This window comes from Chiloscyllium plagiosum, chromosome 10 (genome assembly GCF_004010195.1).
Source record: "Chiloscyllium plagiosum isolate BGI_BamShark_2017 chromosome 10, ASM401019v2, whole genome shotgun sequence".
NCBI lineage: Eukaryota > Metazoa > Chordata > Chondrichthyes > Orectolobiformes > Hemiscylliidae > Chiloscyllium > Chiloscyllium plagiosum.
This window is the reverse complement of record NC_057719.1, coordinates 10,845,974-10,870,707: the sequence shown is the minus strand read 5'-3', so window position 1 is coordinate 10,870,707 and position 24,734 is coordinate 10,845,974. Positions and strand designations below refer to the sequence as shown.

The following is a 24,734-nucleotide window of genomic DNA, read 5'->3' as shown; positions in this document are numbered from 1 at the left end:
CTGTCTCACATGATGGCTCACTGATGCTTCACAGCTCCAAGGACTCAGGTTCCACTCCATTCCAGCCTAACACAACTATCTGAGGGGACTTTGCACATTGTCTTCATGTCTGCGTGGGTTCCTTCTGGGTGCTCCAGTTCCCACCCGCAGTTTAAAGCTGTGGAGGTTAGGTGGGTTAGCCATGCTAAATTGCCCATTGTGTCCAGAGATGTGCAAGCTCGGTGGGTTAGTCATGATTGTATCATGCCTGACAAACCTGTTAGAATTCTTTGAGGAGGAAACGTGTAGGTTAGTCCAACAGAGCCAATGGACGTTATCTATCTGGACTTCCAGAAGGCCTTTGATAAGGTGCTGCATGGGAGGCTGCGGAGTAAGATAAGGGTCCATGGTGTTAGAGACAAGGTGTTAGCATGGGTAGAAAATTGGCTGTCTGGCAGAGGGTGAGGATGAAAGGGTTTTACTCAGGATGGCAGCCGGTGACAAGTGGTATTCCACAAGGGTCAGTGTTGGGACCACAACTTTTCACTTTATACATTAACAATCGAGATGAAGGAACTGAGGGCATTCTGGCTAAATTAGCAAATGATACAAAGATATGCAGAGGGACAGGTAGTATTGAGGAAGTAGGGAGGCTGCAGAAAGATGTAGACATGCTAGGAGAGTGGGCAAAGAAGTGGCAAAAGAAATACAATGTGAGAAAGTGTGAGGTCATGCGTTTTGATTGGAAGAATAGAGGCATGGAGTATTTTCTAAATGGGAAAAAAATTCAGAAATCTCATGTTCAAAGGGACTCGTCCAGGTTTCTCTTCGTGTAAACTTGCGGGTTGAGTTGGTAGTTAAGAAGGCAAATACAATGTTGTCATTCACCTTGAGAGGACTGTAATTTAGAAACAGGGATGGTACTTCTGAGGCTTTATAGGATGTTTAAGAGTATTGTGAGCAATTTTAGGCCCTGTACCTCAGGAAGAATGTATTAGCCCTGAGTGCGTCCAGAGGAGGTTCACGAGAATAGTTCCAGGAACGAAAGGCTTAACATACGAGGAACGTTTGAGGTTTCTGGGTTTGTACTCGATGGAGTTTAGAAGGATGAGGGGGAGAAAGTGAGGTCTGCAGATGCTGGAGATCAAAGTTGAAACTTTATTGCTGGAACAGCACAGCAGGTCAGGCAGCATCCAGGGAACAGGAGATTCGACATTTCGGGCACAGGCCCTTCCTTCAAGGATGAGGGGGATCTAACTGAAACTTGCAGAATACTGAACGGCCTGGTCAGAGTGGATGTTAAGATGTTTCCATTGATAGGAGAAATGAGGACCTGGGACCACATCCTTAGAGTAAAGTGAAGACCTTTTAGAACGGAGATAAAGAGAAACTTCTTCAGCCAGAGAGTGGGGAATCTGGAATTTGTTGCCACAGAAGGCAGTGGAGGCCAAGTCATTGTGTGTATTTAAAGCAGAGATAGATAAGTTCTTGATTACCACAGGAATCAAAGGTTATAGGGGAAAAGCAGGAAAATGGGATTGAAAAACCTATCAGCTATGATTGAATGGTAGGGTAGACACAATGGGCCAAATGGCTCCTCTGCCTTATGGTCATATGGGAAATGCAGGGTTATGGGAATAAGGGTGAGTATTCTTTGACAGGTTGGTGCAGACTCAGTGGGCTGAATGGCCTCTATTTGCACTGTAAAGATTCTATGAAATGCCCATCAGGACCCCATGTTTTAAAAGGCCGAGTACATCATGTTGCACTGAGCTCCTGGACAGGCCAGTAATGGATCTGTCCCTGGGACCATGGTCCTGCGCAACATAAGCTGTTGGCCAAGGAGGCCAACAACTCTTCTGTGCTCAACAGTGCCACCAGAGAGGTGGTGGCTGCCACTCGTAAAACATCCACCTGAGGTCTCAGATCGAAATGGAAGTCAGGCCACAGCAATGTCTGGGAGGGGGCCACAGAAGATGTGCTGTCAGCAGGGTGCTGGCTCCCAGTGAGCCATGCCTTCTCAATATGAGGGCTCACGTTTAAGCATACTCTTGAGCAAATAACTCCTCGTGGGAACCTGCAAGATATCATGCTAGGGTTAATACCAGCAGCAACAGAATGTGTCCCTTGAGGGGGTGTTAATGAACCCTCCCACCCTTGACCTAATCAGAGTGAAGGAAGTAAGATGATGGGATCCTCACCCATCAATTAAATGCTCCCTCCACTAAACGTGCACCTCTGGGTGGTTACAAGAGTCCATCTCATGGCATCATTTGAAGAGATTCTGTTATGGTGCAGTATGTTTCTGTGATCTGTCACCAATCTGATCAAATAGTGAGCTCAAGATTAGCTGAGAATACGGTCCCTTCAGCTGATTTTCAAGAGCAAACTGTTCTGCAAGTCGGTTCAATCTCTGCAAACAGATGATGGAAATGAGGGAGGGTAAAAGAGTATGTTGCCAGGAAAACAACAGCTTGGGAAAAAAAGCACTTTTGGAAAAGAAAATTTGATCATACAGTAACAACAACAATATTTAAAATAGAGGAAAGGGCAAGTAAACTTTGAAGTGTTTAGTGTTTTTTAAAATTAATAAATATCATGCATATTTCAATAATTTTGTTGACTGTGACAGTTATAAAGGTACTGCCAATACTTGATTTAAAATTCTGAGTACAATTTAGTCTTTGTTACAATGCCAGTAGATTTTTAGTTCAATTATCAATCTAAACCACCCAGGGAGAAGGAACATTTTTATCAATGTCCAGCAATCCGAGAGTTTTTGCATGCAGTTCAACTTGGATAAGCAATAGTGCTGAACAAACTCAAACTCAAACTCAATTCATTCACTTCATTGAGTGGCGACAATTGAAGGGATCTCTCACTCCCTTGGGAAGGAGCTCTATGCTGTGGCTCAATGGGTAGCAATGCCATCAGTGAGGATTGTGCATTGAAGTCCCTCGCCAAAGGTTTGAGTGTTTCACTTGCTTATTTCACCAACTCCCGATTGACACTCTTACAGGACTGAGAAGATGGTTGCAATTTGGGAGATGTCTTTCCGAATGAGAAATTAATAAGAGGTTCCACCTTCCCTCTGATTTGGACGGAATAGGTTGTATAACACTATCTGAAGGAGGAGGAGGAAAATTATTCCTGGCGATTATCTGCTAATAAGCCTCACAAAAACCAGTTATCGCATTGCTCTTTGGGGGAGCTTTGCTCTCAGAGTTTGCTGTTCAGAAATTGGCTGCTGTGTTTACTAAATTACAATAGTGACCACACTGTGAAAGTGCTCCATTGACTACAGCAGGTGCTTGGGGACGTCTTGAGTTCATGAATGACGCTATAACAATGCATGTTCTTTCTTTAAGTGGGAGCACAAGTTGGGGAATAGTGCTGCAGCTTGCAAGGTGACAATGCCAGCTTAAACCAAATATCAAATCTCTTTGCAGGAGCAAATTACTGCAGGTGCTGGAATCTGTACTGAAAACAAAAAATGCTGGAGATCGCAGTGGGTCAGGCAGCATCCATGGAGAGACAGCCAGCAAACATTTCGAGTCTAGATGACTCTTCATTAGAGCTCTTGCTCTCCCTCCATGGATGCCGTCTGACCTGCTGTGATTTCCATATTTTTTGTTTTCAGTCTCAATTCTGTTTGGTTTGCCTTCATTCCAGAGGCAAGAACGAATGATTCCACAGAATCTGCTCTCTTGGTACATGCTTGAGTGAATCTAAGTACAGCATTGCTTATCTGTCTGTTAGTCTGGATCAATATGGGCAGCTGCTGTGCACTTTCACAAGTCGATTGGTTTGTCAACAGTCACTCGGCCAAACTGGTGAATATCATGGTTCACGAGTTAGATGAAGCTGAGCTAACTGGAGAAACTTCCAAGTGTCCCATTAACAACACCCTGCCGTCTCAGAAATGATTTCAAAGTATTTCCCCCAAATGAAGAACTGAGGATGCTGGAAATCTTAAAACAAAGACAAAAAGCTGGAAGGCAAATCTCACTCAGCAGGTCAAAAGACCAGGCTGCATCTGTAGAAATCACATTGGAACTGGAGAATGAAAGACATTTCCCTCCGAAAGATGCTGCCTGACCTGCTTAGGCTTCCATCTTTCTTCACGTTTTTATTCGTCATTGGGACAAAATTCTGGAACTCCTTCCCTAACACCATTGTGGGTGCACCTCCAGCAAATAGACCGCCTGCCTTCTGAACCACAAGCAAAAACTGGAAAAGCTCAGCAGGTCTGAGCAGCATCTGTGTGGAGAAATCAGAGTTAACCGTTTCTGGTTGAGTGACCCTTCCACATGGCAGCACCTTCTCAAGGGCAACTAGAGATGGACAATAAATGCTGACGCAGCCAGCGACACCCACATCCCTTGAATGAGTTAAAAACAAAAATCCCTTCACTATTCTGCCTGAGGTCTGATGATGATTTCCTGATATCAATCCTGTGTTTTTCTCCCTTTCCAGCATCAACCTGTGTTTTTTTCTCAGCCCTGCTGTCAATGTTGCATTTTATTCCACAGCTCTGTCGACAGTCTAATTTTTTTTGCTGTTCTGCTGAAATAATCCTCATCATTCAGTCCTTTCAGGGTTAACAAGGCCAATTTTCTCCCAACCTTTAATAATAAGACTGTCATTGAGGAATCAGTATTGATAAGAAATTACCATTAGTAGCAGTTGGATCAATTGTAAACATTTAAGGCACAAGCTGTTGCTGTATAAAATCAGTGCTTTCAGTGTGCTGTAGGAGCTTGCTGTATTCTGAATCTCAGTCCCAAGATTTGATATACCAAATACTTCATACTCCACTGTGTGCACGGTGTGAGTAATGGTGGAAGGGGCTCTCTAATATCATGCACTCTGAGGAAGAACCTGAGGCTGTTGCTAAAAAGAGAGATATGTTGTTGAAGCATTTCTTCTTGGGCACATCAGGCCAAATGCAAGAGTGCCAAATTCCTGTGTAAAAATACAAAGACTTGATGTGGATATGCTGGTGTTGGACTGGGGTGGACAACGTCAGATGTCACACAATACCAGGTTATTTGAAATCACAAGCTTTCGGAGTGTTGCCCCTTCGCCCAGTGTGTAATAAAAACTCCGAGCAGATTGATTAGAAAAATAGATGAATAACAAAAAGTTCATAAAAATAGGTTGGGGCCTTGTGTGGTGCAGTGGTAGTGTATCTACCCCTGGACTGGGAGGCCAGGGTTCAGGTCCCACCTTCTCCAGGTGTGTGTAATAATATTATGATGGCACGGTGGCTCAGTGGTTAGCACTGCTGCCTCACAGCACCAGGGTCCCAGGTTCGATTCCAGCCTCAGGCAACTGTCTGTGTGAAGTTTGCACATTCTCCCCGTGTCCGTGTGGGTTTCCGGCAGGTGCTTCGGTTTCCTCCCACAGTCCAAAGATATGCAGGTCAGGTGAATTGGCCATGCTAAATTGCCCATAGTGTTAGATGCATTAGTCAGAGGGAAATGAAATGGATCTGGGTGGGTTACTCTTCAGAGGGTCGGTGTGGACTGGTTGGGCTGAAGGGCCTATTTCCGCATTGTAGGGAATCTAATCTAATGTCTGAACAAGTTGATTAGAAGAATAGAAAAGTATTGACAGCAGTTCCCCCCCACCCCCCCCAACTCCATTTTAATTTAATTCATTCCTACTCTTTCTACCCTCCCCGATATTGTTATTGCTGCTTTGCCCCTGGTGGGTAGTGCTTGTTAATTGGTATTTTAATTAGTTGCACAGGTGATTTGGTCTTGGGTTATACAAAAAAAATGACAGCAGAGATTGGAGACCCAGGGCTGGAAATCAAGCAGCATTTTCCCTGGACTCAGATGTTTCAACCGAGTGCAGGGCACTCTCAATTATCCAAACGACACAGGCAGGGAGTATTATATTCGGATAATCGAATGTTTGGATAATTGAATGTTCAGATAACTCAGGACCTTGAGATCTTGTTCGGATAATCAGAAATTTGGATAATCGATGTTCGGATAACCGAGGTTGTTCTGTAATGGGGCTCTCGTGCTGTCAGTCAAGTACACATGATGAGATTTGGCTGAGAGAGTCTCCAGCACCACCTTATTTTTAATCTTTTGTAATTATCTGTCTGTCTCAATTAATTGGATTATAAGTCACCCCTTCATTTGCTGTTCAGTTGTTGACATTTCACTCACACCATCTGACTGTTTTGATAACCTGTGGAGACTTATTCTTCAGCCTGTCAACACTTCAGTTATGCCATTTGTATGATCTTTTGACCTCTCTGCCCATTGATCCCTCTGCCTATAAATTTGGTGCCTGTGTGCTTATCTCTCACTTCACCCGACGAGCAGTGATTTCAAATAAACCTGTTGGACCATAGCCTGGTGTCATTTGGCTTCTGACCTTGTCCACCCCAGTCCAACACCAGCACCTCCACATCATCTCTCTCCATGGACACTGCCAGACTAGCTGAGTATTTCAAACATTTCCTGTTTTATTTATCACCGATGTGACGACTATCCTTCTTAGAGGAGATAAGATTATGAGGAACGTTAATATTGGTGTCCAAAATCATGATTGGTTTGGTTAAAATAAGTGAGAAGAAACTGGTTCTCGTGGTCGGAGGGTTGATCACCAACAGACGTAGATTGAAGATAATTGACAAAAGAATCAAGGTGAAATTAAAGGAATTTGTTTTTAATGCAGTGAGTTATTATGACCTTGCATGCACTGTTGAAGCAGATATATTAGTAATTTCCAAAGGGGACTTGGATAAATAGTTGAAAGAGAAAGAATTACAGGAATAGTGTCGGGGATGTGAATAATTGGGGAGCTCTTTTCAAGACAGGCACAGTGAACGAATGCTGCTTCACTGTGTAATAACCAGAGTTTCAATCTCAAAGCTATTTTCTTAGGAATCATTTCCTTTATCAGTACAAAAATCTAAAAATGTCAATTCCTCATACTTGGGAGATTCCTGCCAGACTCTCTGAGCAATTGTCTTGAAGTTGCTAGAGTTGAGGGTAAGGACAGTGTGGGAGGAAAGGTCCTTGTTCAAAGACAACCTGTGCCTGACCAAAGGGCCCAGTATTGGAAAGGGGGAACTGCTAGCAGATACCATTTGTTGCTCATCCACCAACCCTTCCCAACCTGCCGCTCTGACTTGTGGCCTGGGATCCAGCAACAATGCTAGGCCTCAGGTGGGTATTGGATTGACAGCTGCCACCATCTTTTCTGTGGCACAGCTGTTCAGTAAGGCTGCTGCTCTCTGATCAGCTGACAGGCATGATTTCCATCCCAAGATCCTTTGTCACAGGGAAAGACCGCATTGGTGGCCTGTCAAGTGCCTGAGTTGAACAAAATGTAATAGCTTTTGATAAAAGGTGACATGGAATTCCCGTTGGATGTCCAGTTAGCAGCTGAGGTCCCCATCATCTCCACAAGGTTCTGGTTGTCAAGTCCATTGACTCAGCCATGACTCACTCTCAGGTATCCATTATTCTAAATATAAGTCATCTGAACATCTCAGTTAGCTTCCAGTCTATAATGCATTCCCAGGAATCCATTATTCTAAATGTAAATAATTTGATTCTCTCAATTATATTCCAGTCTGTCACTCACTCCAGGGTATCCATTATTCTATACATAAAAACCATTGAAGCTCTCAGTTAGATTCCAATCTATAACTCATTCCTAGGTATCCATTATTCTATATATAAACCATCTGTACCCTTTGATTAGCTTCCAGTCTGTAACTCACTCCTAGTTATCCATCATATGTTTAAACCATCTGAAACTCTCAATTAGATTTCTGTCTGTAACTCACTGCCAGGTATCCATTCTATATATAAACCATCTGAAGCTCTCAGTTGGGTTTCTGTCTGCTACTCACTCCTGGTTATCCATAATCCTATATATAAAGCATCTGGACTTCTCAATTAGATTCCAGTCTGTAACTCACTCCTGAGTTTTCATTATTCTATATATAAACCATCTGAACCCCTTGAGTAGTTTCCTGTCTGTAACTCACTCCTGGTTATCCATTATTCGAAATATAAACCATATTTTTCTTTCAATTAGATTCTAGTTTGTAACTCATTTCAGGTATCCACTATTCTGTATATGAACTATCTAAGGCCCCAATATTAGATTCTAGTCTATAACTTGCCCCTGGATATCCGTTATTCTATGTATAAACCATCTGAACCCCTTGATTAGATTCTTGACTTTAATACTTTTCCAAGCATCCATGTTTTGATGTATTAAAAAGTGAAAGTCACTTTAAAACAAATTCAGTCTCAGACAACAATCTTTGCAAATCCCAATAAGATCCTATAATGTGTTTTCTTTGCCAAACCATCGAGGCGGTATTGATTAGGCTTTGCAGAATTATCAAAGTTATTGCAGCTTGTAAGGAACAGCACACTGACAGCAAAAGAGCTCTTGGCTGACCCTGAACCACACTGTGGTAGCAAAGTAATTTTCTTTTTGGGTCAGCAGTCCTACAGTGGGCATTTCTTTCACAGTAAGTAATTATTCAGTTGGTGACAGCTAAGGTGCAGCTGATTTGCGACTGTTGTGTTGCCTTGGTTACCAGCATCTGACAGTTAACTTTTGAGAAGGTGGATGTAGGAATTTGTAGAATTTGCAAGCGCTGGCAAATTTTAGATTTGGATTAATTCGCTGATAGTCAGTATTAATTGATAGGGAATGAAACCAAACCATGGGCTTGCATGAAAGGCATGAAGTGGAGGGCGTGTCACATTGAAAATATCTGACACTAGATTCAGTCCGCACCTTTAATTCCATGACACTTTCTCTGTCAGAAGTATACATTCTTGTCCCAAAGGCATTTTAGATAAGATTCACCAGCCTGATTTCGGGAGAATGAGCAGACGGGACTTATCAACAATTGGTAGCATATTATCCCTTAGAGCACAGAATGTTGACAGTAACAACTGCTTATATTTCATTAACACCTTGTTCTTCCTTGATTCTTTCATGGAGTTTGGGCATCACTGGCAAGGCCAGCATTTGTTGTCCATTCCTAATTGCCCATGAACTGAGTGGCTAACTGGGGCCAATTCAGTGTTAACTACTACACTTTAGATCTAGAGTCACATGTAAGCCAGACCAGGTAAGCACGGCAGATTTCCTTCCCTAGAGGACATTTAGTAAACCAGATGGGTTTTTAGTTTCATGGCCACCAATACTGACACCAGCTTTCATTCCAGATTTTCTTAAGTTAAATTCTACCAACTGCAATGGTGGGATTTGAACCTCTGTCATACATGATTAGTTCCATACGTGTTCCGAGTCCATCAGCTAACTGGATTACTAATCCAGTGACATTACCACTCCACCACTGTCTACTTTTTATCAGATAATAAAACATCCCAAGGTGTTTACAATGCCATTATAAAACACAGTAATGTACTGGTCAACATGACAAGACATTAGGCTAGGTGAGCAAAAATCTTGGGAAAAGTAGATTTTACAAAATGCCATAAAGGAGAAAAGAAAGGCAGACAGGGAGAGAAATGGAAGGAGGGAAGGATTTTGTTTAATCTATTCATGGGATGTGGGCTTCCCCGTCTGGCCTAGTATTTATTGCCCATCCCAAACTGGCCTTGAGGATGGAGGTGATCTACCTTTGGAGCCTCTGTTGTCCATACCCTCAAGTACAAAGCTTGGAGCTGAGACAGGTGAAAGTGTGTGCAACAATGGTGGGGTGATCAAAATTGAAGATGGTGAAAACGCCAGAACTTTGTACTTAAGGGAGTTATTAATAGGAGGTTTAATAGAGATGTTCAATCCTGTGTCGAGGGGTTTTGATTAAGTGAAGATGTTTCCAGTGGCAGAAGAGTTGTTAATCATAGGGCATAGATATAAGGTCATTGGCAAAAGAATATGAGAATTCCTTCCAATGCATTGGGTTGTTACACTCAGGAATGTGCTACCTGATGGAGTGGTGCAAGCAGTTTTGATAGCAGGTCATAATAGGGAATTCGATAAATACTTGAATGATAAACAACAGCAGGACTAAAAGGAAAGGGCAGTGGACTTTCTGTCCTCTGTCATTGTGCAATTCTATAATGTATGACTGATTTGTGTGGTAGTAAACAGTGTTGAAAATGTAAAAGTGGAGCACTATTTATTGCTGGTGTCTCCCAAAGAATAATAAACATAAGAAAGGGACCTCTGGGTTGGGTGCTAAGGTTACGAACCTTGCTGTCATTTAAGTGACAGTTGGATGCTTTACAGTGATGTTGTAGATTTTTCCAGATCAATGAGCTAAAATAGGCTGAATGTCCTTTCTCACCTCTATCTTGTGATCCTGAATTATTGCAGTTCATTTTCATTATCTGTAATGCAGCTCGTGGCTCAGTTTGGCAGTCGAAATTCACTAACTGTTACAAAGTCAAACTGTTAAAAAGCAATTAACAGGAGTGAAACCGTTTCTTCCTGAACTTCTTTCTTTCCCAACTTCCATGAACTTCTACCCACCACGAAAGGACAAGTGAAAGAACTTGCGTTTATATAGCACCTGCCTTGACTGCAGACTGCCCAAATGAGTTTTGAAACATGATAAAAGTGCACTGGAAGTGCAGTCGCTTTTGTGAACTGGGAAATACGGCAGGAAATTTGCACAATGCAAACTCCCACAAACAGCAATGTGAGACTGTAATGACAAAATTAAAAATCTGAGTTTTTTTTTAGTCACATTGGTTGAAAGCTAAATATTGGCCAGGACAACATTGTGAACAATCATCTTTTGTGCCGTGGGATCTTCTTTGTTAAAATGATTAATGTTATTGCTGAGAAATGAATGCTTTCTGGTTTAAGAATTGGGGGTCTCATTTCTATATTCAAGGTTATAAAAAAATGGCAGGAGGTCATAGAATTATACAGCATGAAAACTCAGTCCAAGTCATCTGCACTGACCAGACATCCCAATTTGATCTTGTTTCATTTGCCAACATTTGGCAGATAGCCATCTAAATCCTTCCTATTTATATACCCATCCCAATGCCTTTTAAATGAATGTACCAGCCTCCACCACTTCCTCTGGCAGTTCATCCCATACGCGCACCATCCTCTGCATGAATTAGTTATCCTTGACATCCTTTTTAAATCTTTCCTCTCTCCCCTTAAACCTATATTCTCTAGTTTTGGACTCCTCTACCCCAGGAAAAAGACCTTGACTATTCACCCGAACCATGTCTCTCATAATTTCATAAAGGTCTACAATGTTACCCTTCAGCCTCTGATGCTCCAGGGGAAAAAGCCCCAGTCTATTCACCCCCTCTGGTTTAACAACGTCCTTCCTATAAAAGGGCGGCCAGAATTGTACACAATATTTTAAAGTGTCCTCACCAATGTCCTTTACGGCCACAACATGATGTCCCAGCTCTTATATTCACTGTTCTGACCAATGAAGGTAAGCGTGCCAAATGCCTTCTTCACCACCCTGTCTATCTGTAACTCCACTTCCAAATCTCTTTATTCGGAAATACTCCCTAGGCCCTACCATTAACCATATAAGTTCTGCCCTAGTTTGCCTTGGCAAAATGCAGCACCTCATATTTATCTAAATTAAACTCCATCTGCTACTCTTTAGCCCATTGGCCCATCTAATCAAGATCCCATTGTGCTCTGAGAAAATCCTATTCACTGTCCACTACACCACCTATTTTGATGTGTTCTACAAGCTGACTAACCACGTCTCCAATATTTCACATCCAAATGGTACTGTCACAGACTCTGCCTTGGAGGGTATGGTGCTGTAATGTAAATCTAATCATGCTTTGGTGTTCCATTCCTGACCAGTTGGTGAAGGTTGGAGCTGGAACCAACCTCTACACAGTTTTATATTTATTTGCACATGAAAGGTATTCACATTCCAAGTTCCAACCCAACATTCAAAACATCTCTCTGTGTTGGGAAACAGAAGAATTTCTGATTAATGGCCATCACCTTCATACACAATTAATCTACAATTAACATGTGACACCTTTATAAAACCAAACCTGGTAATTTCTGCATAGAAACAGATCCTTGAAACAGCTTCTTCCCTGAAAGAGTTGAGCATACAGTAGGAGTAGGCCATTCAACCCCTTGACTCTAGACAGGCGTTCAGTAAGATTGTGGCTGATCTGATTATAATCTCAAATCCACATTCCCACCTACCTCCTATAACCTTTCATCCTCTTGTTCACCAAGAATCTATATACCTCTGCCTTAAAGACTCTGCTACCATGCCTTTTCAGGAAAAGTGTACCAAAGACTCAAAAGGATGGCACAGTGGCTCAGTGGGGGTGGCACGGTGGCTCAGTGGTTAACACTGCTGCCTCACAGCACCAGAGACCCCAGTTTGATTCCAGCCTCAGGCTACTGTCTGTATGGAGTTTGCACATTCTCCCTGTGCCTGTGTGGGTTTCCTCTGGGTGCTCTGGTTTCCTCCCACAGTCCAAAGATCTGCAGGTTAGGTGGATTGGCAATACTAAATTACACCATAATGTTCAGGAGTGTATAGGTTAGGTGCAGGAGCCACAGGAATTGCAGCGTTACAAGGATAGGGTAGGGGGATTGGTCTGAGTGGCGTGCTCTTCGGAGGGCCGGTATGGATTTGTTGGGCTGAATGGCCAGTTTCCACACTGTGGGGATTCTATGATACTATGATCTTTCTAAGAGAAAAAATGCTCTTCACTTCAATCTAAAACGGCCAGCTCTTACTTTTAAAAAGTGACACTGAGTTCTAGATTCTCCCACAAGAGGAAATCTCTCCCCCAACTATCCTGTCAAAGTCCTTCGAAGTTTCGCTCAAGTTACCTGTGGATAGAAACCTGGCCTGTTAAACCTTTCCTCATAAGACAACTCATTCCAGGTATTAGTCAAGTAAACTGAACTAAACTGCATCCATTTACATTGTTCCTTAAATATTCAAATTGATACCGTGTAGTATTCCAGTGCCCTGTGTAACTGAAACATAAACTCTCTACTTTTGCATTCAAATCCTCTTGCAATAAAATATAAGCTTTTCAAATTACTTGCTGCAGCTGCATCTAAGCCTTTTGCAATTCATGCGTGAGGATCCTTTGCATCTCAGAACTCTGGCATTCCTTTACTGTTCAGATAATATATTTCTTTTTCATTTCTTCTACTGAAATGAATGATTTCATGATTTCCTGAATCCATTCTGCTACCCTGCCCCAGTCTGACCCATTGTAGTAGCCTGGCTCCTCCTAACTCGCTAAATCAAGAGATAGACCCACCACTGCCTTTGAAACATAACTATGGATGGGAGTGAAAGCTGTTGCCTTAACAGTACTGCTCTCATTCCAAAACAAGGAATGAAATTATCTCCCAATCTCTGAATGCACTGCCTGTAAATGTGATGGAAGCAGGTACAATTGGGGCATTCAAGATGGGCGGCACGGTGGCACAGTGGTTAGCACTGCTGCCTCACAGCGCCAGAGACCCAGGTTTAATTCCCACCTCAGGCGACTGACTGTGTGGAGTTTGCACATTCTCCCCATGTCTGCGTGGGTTTTTTTCCGGGTGCTCCGGTTTCCTCCCACAGTCCAAAGGTAGGTGAATTGGCCATGCTAAATTGCTCGTAGTGTTAGGTGAAGGGGTAAATGTAGGGGTATGGGTGCGTTGCACTTCGGCGGGTCGGTGTGGACTTGTTGGGCCGAAGGGCCTGTTTCCACACTGTAAGTAATCTAATCTAATCACTTCGATAGAAGTGGTATGCAGGTCCATGGAGAAAAGTCAGAAGACTGGTACTAGGAAATGAACCGGTAGAGGCAAGATGGGTGAATGACCTCCTTTCTGTGCTGCAAATACTCTGTGATTCCGCGATTCTCCCTCCGCATTACTGGAGACTGGAAATACTGACCTGCAGAAGAAACATACTGGACTTGAAATGCCAATTTTGTTTCTCTCTCCAATGAGGCTGTCAAACTTGCTGGGTTTCTCCTGCAATTTCTGTTCTTAGAGTCAAATTTTTTAACAGCATGGAATGAGGCCTTTGGCCCATCCTGTCCGTGCCAATCATCAAACATCCGTCAATTCCAATCTCATTTTTCAGCACTTATATGCAATGGTGTTTCAAGTGCTCATTGAATTACTTCTTCACGTTTCCCGTCTCAACCACCCTTTCAGGCAATGACTTCCAGATACCTACCACCCTCTACATGAAAAGCATTTTCCTCAAATCTCCATAAACCTCCTGCTCCTTACCATAACATTGTGCCCCCTGGTTATTGACCCTCTACTAAGGGAAAGGCTCTCTATCTACCATGTCTATGCTCCTCAAAACCTTGCAAATCTCAATTCAGGAAGGCAGCTCACCATCACTTTCTCAAGGGCAACTTGGAATGGGCAATAAACACTGGTGCAGCTAGTGATCCCTATGAGTAAATACAAAACAAATTTGGAGTTGAGATACAGAATACCCTTGATCTGATTGAATGCTAGTATAGGCATGAGGAGCTGAGTGGTCCCCAGTGTTTTGAGTGGCTTGGTTTGTTAGGGGCCATCGAAACCAGAAAATGGTGAGGAGCAGCAGGGATTGGCACCAGTTTCCTCCCTCTTCCTAACATAACCCTTCCCAAATTATGGCTGGGTGCGGACGACATTTCCCAGGCTGTTATCAGGGGCTGGTGAGAAAAGGTAAATGGGTTTGCCTTAATCTCCATGAATCTTCAGAGAGTTACACACCATTTCTGATGCCGCAGCTCAATTCAGCACAGACAAAAACAAACGATAATGGTAAGTGACTACACAGCTTATCTGCTGGAGCAGAGCTGTCCTTTAAGTGGATTTGACTGCACAAATACGTGCAAGCTATAGTAATAAGGACAGTTCTTTTGCAGGCTGTGAGTTACTAGATTTTTTTTACAGGGACACAAAGTAAATTGTTTACAACTAAATTTTAGCTTTGCAGCTTGCGTAAAATGCCTCGCTAGGATATTTCACCCCTCCTCCTTGTATTTCTGACACAGTTTTTAACATTTTCTGTGAAGCACTGCATTTCAAAGGGAAAGCTTGCAAAAGGCAGATGTGGACGTTTCTGTGTGGTTTTTCTTGCCAGTTGTGGCTGAGTGGGTTGCCTTCTTGCCTCGAATTCTGATAGTCGTGGGCTTTTCCTCCAGAATCTTTAGCACATAATCTAAGTTGATATTTGCAACACAGTTCTCTGTGGTGCTGCCTTCTGGATAAGGTGTTAAACTTAGGTTAGGTCTTCCCTTTCAAGTGGGTGTAAAAGACCCCACGGCACTGTTTCAAACAAGAGAGTGGGATTAATCTACTTAAAATTTAAGTTTCAACCAACAACCCCAGAGTTGCTTGTTGGAGATTGCTTTGTGCTCATTGGCTGCTGTGCTTCTTAGATTTGCGAGATATCCAAGCAGAGGTGTTTTGATGGACACTTGTACATTTGGACACCCTAGTTCATGATAGGGACTATATAAACGCAATCCTTTTTCGTTTCCTTCTTTAAAGGAGAAAAACCGATTAGATGTCTTTCCCGAAGAGTGACTGTGCTCAGCATCAATGCATAAGGGAAACCCAGGCTGTATCTTCCAGCCATGTACAGTTGGAGCATAATTGAGTGGTTCAAAGGATAAAATCCTAAGAACGTTATTCTAAGTCATTGAAGCCCAGTTTTCCCACTGGCTTGTTTGCAGTCTATTCCCAGTGAAAGCTCCATCACACACATTGAAGCTGCTATAATAGCATATGGGAGCTCAGGAATTAACATCCCACCACAAGTCTTTCTGTCATCGCCTAGAATCCAGAGAAGTCTTGCAAAACTCCAACTTTTGCAAGAGTTTGGCCTCAGGATAAGGAGTCAATTATTCAGGGCTAAGTTAAGGAGTATTCTCTTCACTCGGGGAGTTGTGAATATTTGGCATTCAGAGGGTGCAGATGCTCTATCATTGAATACATTGAAGGCTGGAATAGCGAGACCTTTGATCTTTTCTGTGATCAATGAATAAGAGAACATGTGGGAAAATGGATTTCAGACCAAAGTCATGATCAGATTAAATAGTGAACAATTTCAAGGGCTTAATGGTGTAATTCTAATTTATTCTTTCACGGGATGAGGGCATTTCTGACTAGGCAGCATTTATTGCCCACCCCTAACTGCCCAGACTGCAGCCAAGAGTCAACTACACTGCTGGGGGTCTGGAGTCACAGATAGGCCAGAACAGGTAAGGATGGCAGTTTCCTTCCCTAAAGGACCTTAATGAACTAGATGTTTTTTTCCAACAATCAGCCATGGATCCATGGTCAACATTATAGTCTTAATCCCAGACATTGCTTGAATTCAAATTCCACCCTCTGCCATGGTGGGATTAAACCCAGGTGCCCAGAACATTATCTGGGAATCTGGGTTAATAGTCCAGCGATAATACCACTAGGCCATTGCCTCCCCTAATTATTCTCCTGTTTCTTATATTCTTTTGAATTAAGTAAAACTTTAAACACTTTTAGGGAGTCTGCCATTAATTTAAAGGCTAAAGTGAGGACTGCAGATGATAGAGATTAGAGGCAAGATTAGAGTGGTGCTGGAAATGCACAGCAGGTCAGGCAGCATCCGAGGAGCAGGAAAATTGACGTTTTGGGCAGAAACCCTTTCCTGATGAAGGGCTTTTGCACAAAACATCGATTTTCCTGCTCCTTGGATGCTGCCTGACCTGCTATGCATTTCCAGCACCACTCTAATCTTGCCATTAATTTATTCCTATCATCTTCTAATAGCCACTATGGAAGGCTAATACATTTCCTAAAGTATTGCACCCAATACTGTAGCTACAAGAGCAGATCCAAGGCTAGGGATTCTGTGATGAATAACTCACCTCCTGACTCCCCAGTGCCTGTCCACCATCTCTACTTAGCACAAGTCAGGATTGTGATGGGATACTTCACACTTGCCCAGATGAGTGCAGCTTTAACAACACTTTATGAAGCTTGACACTATCGAGGACAAAGCAGACCTCTTGACTGGAACCACATCCACTTCTTCCACCAAGTTTAGTAGCAAAATATTACTACCGTAATTAGAGAGGATTTTTCTGAGGGATTGTTCAGTGAAACAGTATGAGTAGAAATCAGTGATAAGAAAGAGATGAGGTTGTATGATAGGATCCCCTAAATAGTTAAAGGGGAAATGAGGGAAAAATTACATAGAGAGATCTCAGATATATGTAAGAAGAATAGAATTGTAATAGTACGGAATCTTAATTTTCCAAATGTTGACTGGGACAGCCATAGTGTTAAAAGCTTGGATGGTAAGGAATTTGTTAAATGTGTTCAAGAAAACTTTCTTTATCAGTATGTACATGTACCTACTAGAGAAAGAGCAAAAGTTGACCTTCTCTTGGGAAATAAGGCGGGACAAGTGACTGAAGTGTGAGTAGGGGAACACTTTGGGACTAGGGATCATAATTCTATTCGTTTTAAAATAGTTATGGAAAAGGATAAGCCTTCCATAAAAGTTTAAAGTTCTTAATTGGAGTAAGGCAAATTTTAATAGCATGAGGAAAGAACTTTCAAAAGTTGATTGGAGTAGACTGTTTGCGGTAAAGGGATGACTGATAAGTGGGAGAACATAAATAAGCACATAGGAACATAAGAATTAGGAGCAGGAGTAGGCCTCATGGCCCTTCAAGACCACTCTGCCATTCAATAAGATCATGACTGATCTTTCCATGGCCTCAGCTCTACTTACATACCCTCTCACCATAACCCTTAATTTCTTCACTGTTCAAAAAAAATTTATCTCAGCTTTAAAAACATTTACTGAAGTAGCGTTAACTACTTCACGGGGCAGGGAATTACTGATTCACAACCCTCTGGGTGCATTCAGTCCTAAATCTGCTCTCCCTACTTTTGAGGCTGTGCCTTTTTGCCCTAGTTTCACCTGCCAGTGGAAATATTCTCTCTATGTCTATCTTATCTAGTCCCTTCATAATTTTATATGTTTCTATAAGATGCCCCCTCATTCTTCTAAATTCCAATGAATATAATCCTACTCAGGATTTGCTACTCAGTCTCTGCTCATAAGCCAACCCCCTCAACTCTGGCTTTCAAAGGTGTGATAATGAGCGTTCAGAGGCATTATGTTCCTGTTAGAGTGAAGAGTAAGGCTGGAAGAGTTGGGTACAATGGATGGATAAATATGTTGAGGTTCTAGTCAAGAATGAGAAGGAATCATTTATTAAATATAGACAACTAGGATCAAATGAATATTTTGAAGAGTATAAAGAATGTAGGGGCATTCTTAGAGGGAAATCAGGAGGACAAAGAGAGGGGATATGAGATAATCTTGACAGATAACGTTAAAGATAATCCGAAGATATTCTATAAGTACATTAAGAGCAAAAGAGCAACTAAAGAGAGAATAGGGCCCCTGAAAGATCAATGTGTTGAACCTCAGAGATGCTAAATGAATATTTCATGTCAGTTTTTACTACAGAGAAGGAAATGGAGACATGAGAAATTGGGGAAATAAATATTGATGTTTTGAAAACGCTTCCCATTACGGAGAGGAAGTGCTGGAGGCGTTAGGAAACATAAGGGCGGATAAATTGCCACTGTTGGAATATTGCCTCCAATTCTGGTCTCCTTCCTATCGGAAAGATGCTGTGAAACTTGAAAGGGTTCAGAAAAGATTTACAAGCATGTTGCCAGGGTTGGAGGATTTGAGCTATTGGGAGAGGCTGAACAGGCTGGGGCTGTTTTCCCTGGAGTGTTGGAGGCTGAGGGGTGACCTTATAGAGGTTTATAAAATTATGAGGGGCATGGATAGGGTAAATAAGCAAAGTCTTTTCCCTGGGGCCGGGGAGTCCAGAACTAGAGGTCATAGGTTTAGGGTGAAAGGGGAAAGATATAAAAGAGACTAAGGGGCATCTTTTTCACACAGAGGGTAGTATGGGTATGGAATGAGTTGCCAGAGGAAGGAGTGGAGGCTGGTACAATTGCAACATTTAAGAGGCATTTGGATAGGAATATGAATAGGAAGGGTTTGGAGAGATATGGGCTGGGTGCTGGCAGGTGGGACTAGATTGGGTTGGGATATCTGGTCGGCATGGACGGGTTGGACCGGAAGGTCTGTTTCCATGCTGTACATCTCTATGACTCTATGACCTGATCAAGTGTATCCCAAGACATTGTGGGAGATTAGGGTGGAAATTGCAGGCGCCCTAGCAGAAATATTTGTATCATCTGCAGACACAGGTGAGGTGCCAGAGGACTGGAGGGTGACTGATGTTGTGCCTTTATCGCAGAACAGCTCTAAGGAGAAGCCTGGGATCTATAGATGTGTGAGCCTGACATTGGTGGTGGATAAGTTGTTGGAGATGATTCTGAAGCATAGGCTTTAAGTGCATTTGGAGAGAAAAGTATTGATTAAGGATAGTCAGCATGGTTTTGTGTGAGGGAAATCGTTTCTTACAAACTTGATTCAGCTTTTTGAGGAAGTGACCAAAAAGATTGATTACAACTAAGTGGTAGATGTTGTTTGCATCGACTTTAGTAAAGTTTTTGATAAGGTTCTGCACGGTAGACTAATTAGTAAAGTTAGATCACATGGGATTCAGGGTGGAACTTGTCAATTGGACACAAAATTGGCTTGACAGCAGGAAACAGGGTGGTTATAGAAGGTTGTTTTCCGAACTGGAAGCATGTGACCAGCAGGGATTGGTATTGGGTCCATTGTAAATGATTTGGATGAGAATTTAGGACACATGATTAGTAAGTTTGCGGAAGACACCAAAATTATTGGTACAAGGGACAGCGAAGAAAGTTATCTAAGATTGCAAAGAGATCTTGATCAATTAGGTCAATGGGCTGAGGAGTGGCACATGGAGTTTAATTTGGATAAATGTGAGGTATTGCATTTTGGTAAAACAAACATGGGCAGGACTTATATAATTAATGATAGGCTTTGGGTGGCCATAGGGTCATACAGCAGAGAAACAGATCCTTTGATCCAACCCGTCCACACTGAACACAATCCCAAACTAAACGAGTCCCACCTGCCTGCTCCTGGCCCATATCTCTCTCAGCCTTTCTTATTCATATACCTACCCAAATGTCTTTTAAACGTATTGTAGAGCAGAGAGACCTAGGGTTGCAGGTACTTATTTCTTTGAAAGTTGTGTTACAGGTAGATAGAGTGGTTAAGAAGGCACTTAGCACATTTGCCTTTGTTGCTCATACCTCTGAGTATAGGAGTTGGGACATCATGTTGAGGTTATACAGGATGTTAGAACATAAGACATAGGAGCGGAAGTAAGGCCATTCGGCCCATCGAGTCCACTCCGCCATTCACTCATGGCTGATGGGCATTTCAACTCCACTTACCCGCATTCTCCCCGTAGCCCTTAATTCCTTGTGACATCAAGAATTTATCAATTTCTGCCTTGAAGACATTTAGCATCCCAGCCTCCACTGCACTCTGTGGCAATGAATTCCACAGGCCCACCACTCTCTGGCTGAAGAAATATCTCCGCATTTCTGTTCTGAATTTACCCCCTCTAATTCTAAGGCTATGTCCACTGGTCCTAGTCTCCTCGCCTAACGGAAACAAATTCCTCACGTCCACCCTCTCCAAGCCATGTATTATCTTGTAAGTTTCTATTAGATCTCCCCTTAATCTTCTAAACTCCCTTTGCTAGGGTACAGTGTACAGTTCTGATCGCCCTGCTATAGGAAGGATATTATTAAATTGGAGAGAGTGGTTTAGTTTGGGAGCATGGTCTGCATGGATTAGTTGGGCTGAATGACTCTATCTACAAGATGCACTACAGAAATTCTCCTAAGACAGTAATTTCTGAACACATGATCAGTACCATCTAGAAAGACAAGTGCAGCAGATGCATTGTAAAACCACCATCTAGAAGCTCTCCTGCAAGCCATGCACCACCATCACTTGGAAATACATTGCCGGTCCTTTAATGCCACTGTGTCAGAATCTTGGAAAATGCTTCCCCACAGCACTGTTAGTATCTCTGCAGCCACATAACTGCAGCAGTTCAAGATGGCAGCTCACCACCACATTTTCTAGGGCATTTAAGAGTGGGATATAAATGCTAGCCTAACCAGCAACATTCATATCCCAAAGACAACCTTTAAAAATCAGACAGATTATTGTAATTATGGTCTTTAAGATTATTTCTTTAAGCTTAGCATGATCTCTTTGCATTTTGGCATCATACCTATACTTATATAACCTACTGTTATGCGTACCCTTTTTGTACATCCTGTTCAGCCTATCCTCTGACCTTTAAAGATATTTGTCTGTATCACTTGAAATCTGTTCTTTTATATTCCCTTCGAAGTATTGCTGTTCAGTGTGCCTGACCTGTACTTATTCATACTCCCACAATGTATCACCTTATAGTTTCTTGCTGCATTCAATCTCATCTACCATTTATCTCCAAATGTGTCATTTGTATCGAGAGTAATCAAGTGTTCCAATTGTCTTACAGGACGTGGAGATTAGAGTAAAAGCAGCTAAATATCTGCCGCGCATCAATGAACTGCTGAACAAGGTCCCTCGCCAAATGCTCCTGCTCCTAAAGACTAATGACCTGCTTCGAGGGATTGAAACATCACTCCAGACACGAGCCAATGCTACCTCCTTTATCAACATGTCACGTTGCTGTGTCAGAGCTTTGTCCAGGTAGGTTAAAGTGCCTGGTACCCAGAGAGTATCGCCCTTCAGTGCTTTAAGGCCAAAGAGAAGGGACAGATTTGACTGTATTTTGATACTATGATTGGAGAAATATCGAGCCTTTTTACAGTGCAGGTTCTCCCTGTCTCAGTTTTTCTCTGTCGATTACACTCAGCACATCCAATGTCCCATCCCCCTCCCCTGAATTTTGTTATTCTCCTTCACTACCTTACTTTGTAACCAGTGTGTCCAGTGCAGTACCAAACCTCAAGTTCAGGGTGTGACCCAGAATCATTCTTCTTCTGAAGACAAGTCTTGTCAGACTTGAAAAATGAACTCTGTATCTCTCTCCGCAGACGCTGCCAGACCTGCTGAGTTTCTCCAGTGTTCTCTGTGTTTGTTTCAGATCTCCAGTATCTGCAGTATTTTGCATTTATACCAGATTCATTACCTGCTGCAACTGAAGTATCTCAGAGCTACCACAGAGATAAGAACAGTACTTTTGAGTGTAGCAACCTGCCAATGTTCTTACTTTCGGCAGCTATCTAGTGAAACCTACTAAAATATCAGATCAGAACAGGAATAGGCCTTACTACAATTGCAGTTACGATCAAACATTGTGGTGACATTGATCCATAGCAGTAAATGGAGCAAAGCACATCTGAAGCAATTGAATCAAAATCCTGGAACTCCCTTCCTGACTGCGCTGTGAGTCTATTTACTCACCATACACTGCAACAGTTCAAGAAGGCATCTCACCACCACCTTCTCAAGGGCAGTTAGGAATGGTAATAAAGTCAGTGATACCCACATTGCACGAACCAATATTTTCAAAACTTGGTCCACGTTAGCACTTACCTTACATAGAAAAGTATAGCACAATACAGTACAGGCCCTTCGGCCCTCGTTGTTGTGCCAGCCTTTTACCTACATGCTCTTCATTGTACTATCATCCATGTGCCTATCCAAGAGTCGCTTAAATATCCCTAATATATCTGACCTTCATGGAAACAAAAAGTTTGAACACTGTTGGCATGCACAGGTCATTCTGCTATAACGCACTTTCCCCAACGCAGATTTGCTGTAACACGATTGACAGACTGTGTGTAAAGCGTGAACTTTTAAAACTTCTGTTGGCTGTAATGCGATTACATGCCAATACTTTAAGCTATTCCTAAAGCACGACTTTTCTATAATGCTTGGTTGCACAAGAACACAACCATCACATTGTAGAAGAATGATTGTATGTTTAACTTCTACCTTTATCGATCTTCAATGTTGATATAGTTTTGCCTTAACCACTGGGTTCCACAGTCTGTCTGCCTTCTCCTGCCTTCTATTTAAAATCATGTAGAATTAGTCTTTCGTTCCTGGTTACTTCAACCCATCCTTTCACCATTTACAAAATTGCATGATAACCTTCATTGTTCACTGAAAGATATTCCACTTTTTTCCAAATCTTTCTTCATGGCTGAATTTGGTAGTAATTTTGCCACTAAACCTGTAATGTAGACACCTAGGCTATTCCTCTGGAATTGGGGGTTCAAATCCCACCATATTAGTTTTTGGAATTTAAGTTCAATTAATAAATCTAAAATATAAAGCTGGTATCAGTGATGGTGACCATGTCAACTATTGTAGAAGCCCATCTGATTCACCAATGTCCAACAAGAAAGGAAATCTGCCATTCTCACCTGCTCTGGGCCTCCATGTGACTCCAACTCCACAGCAATATGGTCAGTTCTGCCACTCAAGTCGATCAATTCAATCACAAGAGGGATTGGTAATACTTGTTCCTAAGGTCCGTGTCCCATGAAAGAAGAAGTTAACATCATCTGGTTTTCTTGTCAATCAGTACACACTGCAATATCTTTCATATCACGTGGAGCACAATACTGCACAGGGAGTTCTAACTGAAGACTTATTGAGGATTTATCTAGATTCATTGTTACATGTTGGTTTTAATATTGTACAGCTTTTGAAATAAAACAAATTCCATTGCTTTTCTTTATAGCCTTTTCATCCTGAGATTCTGCCTTCAATATCCTATGCCATTACAATTCCAAAGCCCTCTACTTTTACACAACACCAACCTGCTTCCAGTCAGAAAATGATTATTGTTACATTTCTTTCAATCTGAGTGCAACACACTTAGTGGGATTGCATTCCAAAGGACAATTTTGCTTCCAGCTTATCAATATCCATTTGCCATTTCCTCTGAACTTAACTGTATGTGCAGTTTTGGTATCCTTTGCATATTTTAACACCAACCCAGCCCGGGGCTGACACTGAAATCATTGATCGAGGCTGTGAACAGAAGTGGTTCCAGACCTGAAGCTTGCGCCACACCGTGATTCCAGTGAAAGTTTGAATCAGGCTGGTTGTGCATCAGAGTAGTAATGTCCCATGACCCAGTTATCCAGAATCCCAGGTTAAAGTCCTGGGGATATGGATTCAAATCAGATGGTGAAATTCAAAGTCAAGAAAAAGAAACATCTGGAATTAACAAGCTAGTCTAATGGTGACCACATAACCACTGTCAATTGTTGTAAAAAACCATTCAAGTCCTTCAGGGAGGGAAATCTGTCATCCTTGCCTAGTCTGGCCTTCATGTGATTGGTTGATTGATTTATTGTTGTCACACGTACTGAGGTACAGTGTAAAGTGTTGCTTTGCGTGCTCTATAGGCAGATCATACCAAAACAAAGTCCATCAGGGTGGCAAACAGAAAGCAGTATACAGTGTTACAGTTGCAGAGAAGGTGCAGAGAGAAAGAGAGATCAACATTAACATTTGAGAGATCTGTTCTAACGTCTGATGACAGTGGGGAAGAAGCTGTTCTTGAATCCATTTAGAACATAGAACATAGAAGAATACAGCGCAGTACAGGCCCTTCGGCCCTCGATGTTGCGCCGATCCAAGCCCACCTAACCTACACTAGCCCACTATCCTCCATATGCCTATCCAATGCCCGCTTAAATGCCCATAATGAGGGAGAGTCCACCACTGCTACTGGCAGGGCATTCCATGAACTCACGACTCACTGAGTAAAGAACCTACCCCTAACATCTCT

The 24,734-nt window shown here is 42.3% G+C and overlaps 1 protein-coding gene across 3 annotated transcripts in view; it reads left to right on the top strand.

Moving 5' to 3' along the window:
* Nucleotides 1-24,734, top strand: part of adck1 (aarF domain containing kinase 1) — a 575,359-nt gene that overhangs the window by 540,686 nt on the left and 9,939 nt on the right. For all 3 annotated transcript variants that reach the window (XM_043697036.1, XM_043697034.1, XM_043697033.1), the window contains one exon: nt 21,477-21,670. In XM_043697036.1, coding sequence (XP_043552971.1) covers nt 21,477-21,670 — 194 coding nt within the window. The remainder of the gene's footprint in view (nt 1-21,476; nt 21,671-24,734) is intronic.